Source organism: Clupea harengus, chromosome 13, assembly GCF_900700415.2.
Source record: "Clupea harengus chromosome 13, Ch_v2.0.2, whole genome shotgun sequence".
Lineage (NCBI taxonomy): Eukaryota > Metazoa > Chordata > Actinopteri > Clupeiformes > Clupeidae > Clupea > Clupea harengus.
The window spans coordinates 22,011,541-22,018,027 of NC_045164.1; the positions used below are offsets into that span (position 1 = coordinate 22,011,541).

At 46.9% G+C, this 6,487-nt stretch overlaps 1 protein-coding gene across 1 annotated transcript; it reads right to left on the bottom strand.

Annotated features, from left to right (window-relative positions):
- Window positions 1-1,690: 1,690 nt before the first annotated feature.
- On the bottom strand, window positions 1,691-6,059 carry etaa1b (ETAA1 activator of ATR kinase b). Its single transcript, XM_031579422.2, has 6 exons — window positions 5,724-6,059; window positions 5,316-5,432; window positions 5,046-5,110; window positions 4,771-4,880; window positions 3,076-4,514; window positions 1,691-2,745 (listed from the first exon to the last, which is right to left on the bottom strand). Exons 1-6 carry the CDS (start codon window positions 5,914-5,916, stop codon window positions 2,621-2,623), a joined length of 2,049 nt encoding a protein of 682 aa, XP_031435282.1. The 5' UTR covers window positions 5,917-6,059; the 3' UTR covers window positions 1,691-2,620.
- Window positions 6,060-6,487: the final 428 nt, after the last annotated feature.

Sequence of the window (6,487 nt, forward strand, 5' to 3'; positions counted from 1 at the left end):
TCGGTCATACCTGGGGGCCGCTGAATAGAACCCTCAGGTAAGCCCCCGCTGAAACAAACCTAAGCTGCCATTGACACGCACTGTGAAAATATTCACAGTTCATTTAGCCCGATGACAGCCGTGCTCTCTCTGCCCCCACCCCACCACCACCCCACCACTGCCACCACCACCACCTCCACCACCACTGCCACCTCCACCACCATCCTTCTGCTCAGGCTGTTTGTGTTCTCTCCCCCCCCCCTCCCCCCTTTTCTTCTTGTGGGTTAGTCATGCTCGGAGCGGAGGCTATCGCTGCGAAAACAATGTTGATTTCCAGTGTGCCGTCCGCTCAGCCTGCGTGGGAAAGCCATCGAATCAGTGTGTCGCGAGATGTTATCTGTCCGCCTGTGCGTGGCTCCGACACGGGCAGAGAAATCACCCACTCGATGAAGTGTGGATGATGACTGACGTGAAATGTCTGGAAGCCCCGGAGCTATTTGGGTAACTGATGTGTGAGCATCTGTTGAATTACCGTATGTGTGTGTATAGAATGCATACATACATATATATACACATAACTTTAGGGCCTCCTATATGTTGATTAACACCTCTTTGAGATCCTCATTGTAAACACATTTTAAAAGTGTGTATATGTGCACTGGTGATAAAGATGCCTGGGTTGATTTTGATTAACTCCTACTAGTACATTAAGAATTATGATATTGGCCAAATTCATGTGGGGAGAAGGTGGCAAAAATGGTACTTTACTGTACACAGCACTAGCACAGGCACATGTCACGCACCAACAGAATCACAGAGAAGACGAGTGACGCTCTCACAGCCCTGAGCCTCTGAATGACAGAAATGTCGGGATGATGTTCAACTGTAATTTACCTCTGGGCACCAAACGAACATAATGTAGTTGCTTCACTGCCAAGTAACTACTGCCGCCCCCAAAATGAAACTTAGTCCTCAAAACAGATGTCTGTCCAGTGCAATAAGCAGTAATTGCCCCCCTTGATTTGAACCTAAAAAAAGGCAAGCCCTCATTATGCAGTAGAACACCATTACCGTTTTGTTGGCAGCTTGCTAACACCACATTACTAAAAATCCATCACCGAGCAGTATATTGAGCCTACTCACCACCTGTTGAGCCCTGCGTTTTCATCAGCTGGTTAGGATAAATTGTAGTCATCATCATAACCATAATCACAGTAATAAAAAAAAAAACCTTCATCCTAATGCCAAATTGCTCCGCACATTTGATTTACAGTAATTGCTCTGGAGAAGGCAGAGCAACCTGCCCTGTGTTCTTTATTCTGGGTGCAGACACACACTCACACCTGTGTGACACACACACACACTCACACTCACACACACACACCTGACAGGTCTCTGCTCCCTGTAATAGTGGCCAAGACGTGTGTTTTTTGAATGGAACGCAGACGTTCCCCGCGGCCCCACAATGACTAACATTGTAAGCCCTGACAATACACCAGGTGTGAGAGCTGGGGAGAGCCTATCAACTCCATTACATGCTCAGGAGATAAAAAAAAAGGGCTATTACATTTCCACTGATTAGATTTTTGTCTGATCACACACAGAAAAAAAAGTAATTCCTGGTGATGAATGCGACCTGTATGAGACGTTTGTAGATGTCATCGTGATGTTATCAAGTGTCATCAGAAACTGAATAATCCAAGTCACGCTATTTAACCTGTACATGAATAGTTTAATTTCAAAACAGTTCCAAAGCTTGACAGGGTGTGGGACTTGTTTTCAAGGTGCCATTACAGTGGAAGAGGCACGAGTGACACGATTGCTTACGTCTTTGGTTTTCTCTTAAATGTGAATGATGCAAACGGGAACTTAAAGTGGCAGCGTGAACATGGAAGGCAAAACAACGGACACAAAAATACACGAAAATAAGGACATCTTGTCACATTTAGAACTGCTTGGACAACAAAACTAAACACAAAAACTGAAAAGGGAGCCTGCTGTGTACACCTACGTCCATCTGTCAAACAAGCTTACGGAGCAGTCTATCAGCATAACCCCATCAGAAGTCAAAACAGACACAGTGGTCCTACTGAGAAGGCTCACCTTGATAGCAGCTCAGACGGGGGTTCTTGGCTGCCTACTTGCCGCCAAAGGTCAACTAAAAACACGGGCCAGGGGGTCTAGCAGGTGTGAGAGCCTCTGGAAAGTCTGTGATGCGCTCTAACAGACCACCACTCTGTCTGAATATTCAAGTAACTGAAGGTAAACATGCTTTTCTCCCGCATCCAAGCCTGTGTCATTATGTAGCATTGTGTGGAGTATTACACTCCTTCCAGATCATCAGATATCAGTCAAATCTGCAGGCCTGTGGAGGGGATTTCTCAGCATTAGCAGCGGCAGCAGCAGCAGCAGCAGGTCCTGGGGAGGTTTCCAACACAAGACCGCATTTGTTTTCTGTGTCAGGGATCAGACACATGTCAGTTCGAGTTAAGTGTGGTAATCTAATACTCCTCCATTACTGCTCCAAGAGGAGCTCTCAACATGGGTCTAGAGTACACACACACACACACACACACACACACACAGACACACATATACACATACACACACAGAGTGTAACAAATAGGGCTCGTCTGCAGGATTATGTCGGCGTAGCGGGTTTCTGGGAGGCTTCCATTCGCAGCTTCCGCCGGGCGATCGCCTCCTGCTTCTTCCCCTCGATTTCCGCCGCCGAGCATTTCGCTGACCTCTGGTTGGAAACGAACACTGGAACAGAGACAGAGATCACAAACCATGAGTTACATCGGCCTAAATTGTTTGTTTTTCTTTTCTATCCAATTCTAAATCACATCTGAAGTGAAGATTTGGGGATCTACATAAAAGCAAACCAGCTGATTTTTTTTTTTTCATCCTCAGTTTATGTTTTAGGTTCGTCCTTGGGACATGTGTCTTTAAGCAATATTGCCCTACTATTCCATTGCGAGGCACTTAATGGGCTAAGTAAACATCCTTATTAAAGTAATCTGCTCGTAGCAGCGATCCATAATGAAATTTCACAGCTAACACGCTGCAGGTGCTGCCCCTCACAAAGCTCACCTTTGTTGGCCAGCGGTCTGGGCTCGTGCAGATGGCGCTTGAACGTGGCCTGATGGGTGCTCGTGGGGTTTGGCCCCTGAGGCCCCGGTGGCTGGTAGGAGCGTGAGGTCGGCCCCTGCGCTGGAGGGTTCCTCAGCTGGGTGAACCTGTACTGGTTTGGTCCGTGGAAACTGGAGGGAGCGGTGTGGCTCTGAGCGGCACGTCCCCCGGAGAAGCCGGCGGCCTGCACTTTGGGGCGGACGGTGCCGGTGCCGGCGCCGGCGCTGTTGTTTGGCATAGAGAGCGAACGGGTGAACCCGTACGAGGGCCGCCTGTCGCTGGCCGACGTCTGAGCAGGAGGCCAGCTGCCTGTTAAGACAGTGTGCGCCTGAGCTGATGCACGGATGTCTGATGGTGACAGTGACAGCTGCCTGGTATAGCTCGGTGCTGGTTTGATGTCGGTGGGCTTCGAGCCGACGGTCGAAGCATGAGCCTCCTCCTGACTCGAGGAGTGGCGCTCCACCACGTCACACACCTGGTACAGCAGGTCATCATCGGCGTCACCTCCGTCACCCCACGCATCCTCAGAGACTGTCTGGGTTTTTAAGGCCTTCAAACTTTTCTGGACCCCATTGAAAGAGTCCGGCCCTTTAGTCTGTTTACTGATGTTAGCTGGAGCCACTGTCTGGGCTTCCTGCTGCCTGACAGATGAGTGTGTGCGGCTGCGTTCATGCCTCCCCACATCGGTTGCTTTGAAACAAGGCTTCCTCGGCTCTCCAGAAGTGGTATTTTTGCTCTGTGAGTGGCTGCTTGGCTTCGGCATGAAAGTGCTTGGGTTTGTGGACGTCCCATTTGAGCGCGGCCCCATCAGGACTGCAGTGGCGCCGCTGCCAATGGGCCTAGCCTGTCCACAGGCAACGATGCGGGCAGACACGGACGGGTTGACCTTAATTACCGGGTCACCGGCCTTGGAGACAGGGTGCCGGGGAGGCGCAGCCGTGGCCGGAGTGGAGGTTCCTGCCGGAGGCGCGTCGGGGATGACTGGGTTCTGAGTCATCTCCAAGACAAACGAGTCGTTAAGCAGGTCGTCGTTCTCCCAGTCATCATCAAAGTTGCCCTTCCCAGATACGGTCTTGGAAGACTCCACAGCTTTGTCTGTGATGGAGGAAGAGGCACCGCTGTCTTTTTTAGCGGCAGAGTCGCCTCTGCCAACAGCGGATGCCAGGTTGGCTTTGGACTCCTGTGAGGATACACTGGAGATCTGGCTCAGCTGACGGGAGAGGCACTGAGTGGGGGCATCAAAGAGGGCATTTAGCTCCTTGTCCAGATCGGCTGCCTCCTTCCCCTGTAGGTGCCCAGGAGACACTGAATGATGGTCAAGGCCACTGTCCTCTTGTTCTTTATTAATCCTCAGGTCAAACTCTCTGGCCAGTTTCTTTAAGTCCTCCACACTGTTCTGGCTGTTAAGAGATGCAAAAATCTATTAGACTTGTAATCTGTAAGTGCAGTACAAGAAAATACAATACAAATATAATAAGAATCAACTGTCAAATACTATTTTGATAAATACGATACAAAAACCAAATACACAAATACACTACTTAAAAAAACTGATTTTTGTCCTATTTTGAGTTGACATAAACATTGGTGTAATGTGTTACGCGTTGTTATCAACACATCACGTTGTGATGACAAATTCTGAGAGGCCTCACACACCGTGAGGATATCCGCCTGGTTCTAGGTTCTGGAACCTCTGGAGTGCAACGGATGGTCCCGTCCCCAAACCACTGGAACACGGAAGGGTCCTGGCCTTCATGGCCTCCCTCCTACAAGAGATGAATGTAGTCATGGCAACTTAATGTACTGCAGTCTAAAAAGCTGCTGTTGAGTTCCTTCAAAAAAATTAACAAATGCAAGGCCAAAAATAATGCAACACACTTACTTCACTGACGTAGACAACTGTTATGTAGTAGACACTGTTTTTTACTGACCTTTGGGGCGATTCTATTGACAATGTCCAAAAGCTCTGTTTCGGGAGACTTCTTGGGTCCCTTTACTGCAAATACATTTATAAGCAGTCAGAAAAACATGGCATATATGAGACCAGGGTTCTTAGAAATAATGTTAATAATAATAATAATAATAATAATAATAATGGGATATTGGTTAAACCAGGAACATGGCATGTCTATTGAACATCTAGCCTAGTGTTAATCTCAAAACATCGTATCACTTCCAAAACAACTTTAACAAATACTTGCCATTCCAGGCAGATGGTGGGGAAGCTGGCTCCCATATGATGTCTTGTACTGTGTCGGGTGAGTCCCCACGACTGGAATCACTGCATCTTAACTTTGATCGTTTGGGTGTTTCAAAAGCTGACGACACAAACGCAGGGATGTCACTTTTGTGGAGAGACGATACAATTGCCACTCATATGTGCATGTGTATGACTTTTCATTTTGTAGGACGTTGTCAGTTACTGCTGGTTGTGTTACAAATCATCAGATCTTTCTTTATCGTGAATTAACACCTTATCTTGAACATGAACTCCATGTTAAAATGCGTTCAGACTACTTCTGCATGTGAACAATGGGAGCAGTGCCTAACTCCAGTATGCCACTTGGCATTTAAACTACGGTAATTTAGCAACATTTTAGAGCTCTTACCTTTGCGTTGGTTATGCGATGTACCAGGGAACGGTGATGGTTCTTGTTTTAGACATTTTACTTGTCTATGTTTTGTCATATTTATTTTAACGCTATTTTGTTCATGGGAATGCTTGAACAACCTTACACGTTGCAAAGTTTTACCAGCCTCATTTGGCATCCTTCGAGCAGCCAGATTTTTCTTGCCTTCCATGGTATGACAGAAAACATGTAGTCGTTGTATTGTGTATTTTCATGATTTGACGGGGAAAATGTTACAGGAGATCCTAAAACGTACAATAATATGTGTAACTTTTGTTGTGGTAAGAAGCATCACATCGCCGCCATCTTGGTCCACGTTTTACCGATCCAACAATCTGATTGGACGGTAGACCCATGGGTTGTTCACGTGTGAAGTCCTGCGAGATTACCGTACTCCGGAGTGTGTGAGTGGTGCTAAGGAGATGCGGTACTACCCATGGACACACATGAAGGTACATAGCTAAGGTACTACCCGCTGTGGCATGTCTAGTCCAATGCTTACAATGTTCTAGGCGAAGCAATTTGTTGTGAATGGTTGTTCATCATTACATTCCATAGTTTGGCTTACCGTGGTAAACGTTATTTCTTAAAATAGACACAAGTAGGCCTAGCTATTTATTGAAATTATTAAAACATATATTTTTTAAATGGCATCTATGCTTTGGTAGCTAATGGTTTGAACACAAAAATATCTTGTAAATGTCTAGATTAAGTGACCCAAGGGGAAGTGACCACAGAGTTTA

Bases quoted from the DNA above. Each gene is read 5' to 3' on its own strand.
- etaa1b (XM_031579422.2), bottom strand. From the start codon at position 5,916: ATGGAAGGCAAGAAAAATCTGGCTGCTCGAAGGATGCCAAATGAGGCT. The intron at 5,433-5,723 runs GTAAGAGCTCTA...TTGTGTCGTCAG, and splicing joins ATCGCATAACCAACGCAAAG to CTTTTGAAACACCCAAACGA. The intron at 4,515-4,770 runs GTGTGTGAGGCC...ATCTCTTAACAG, and splicing joins ACCAGGCGGATATCCTCACG to CCAGAACAGTGTGGAGGACT.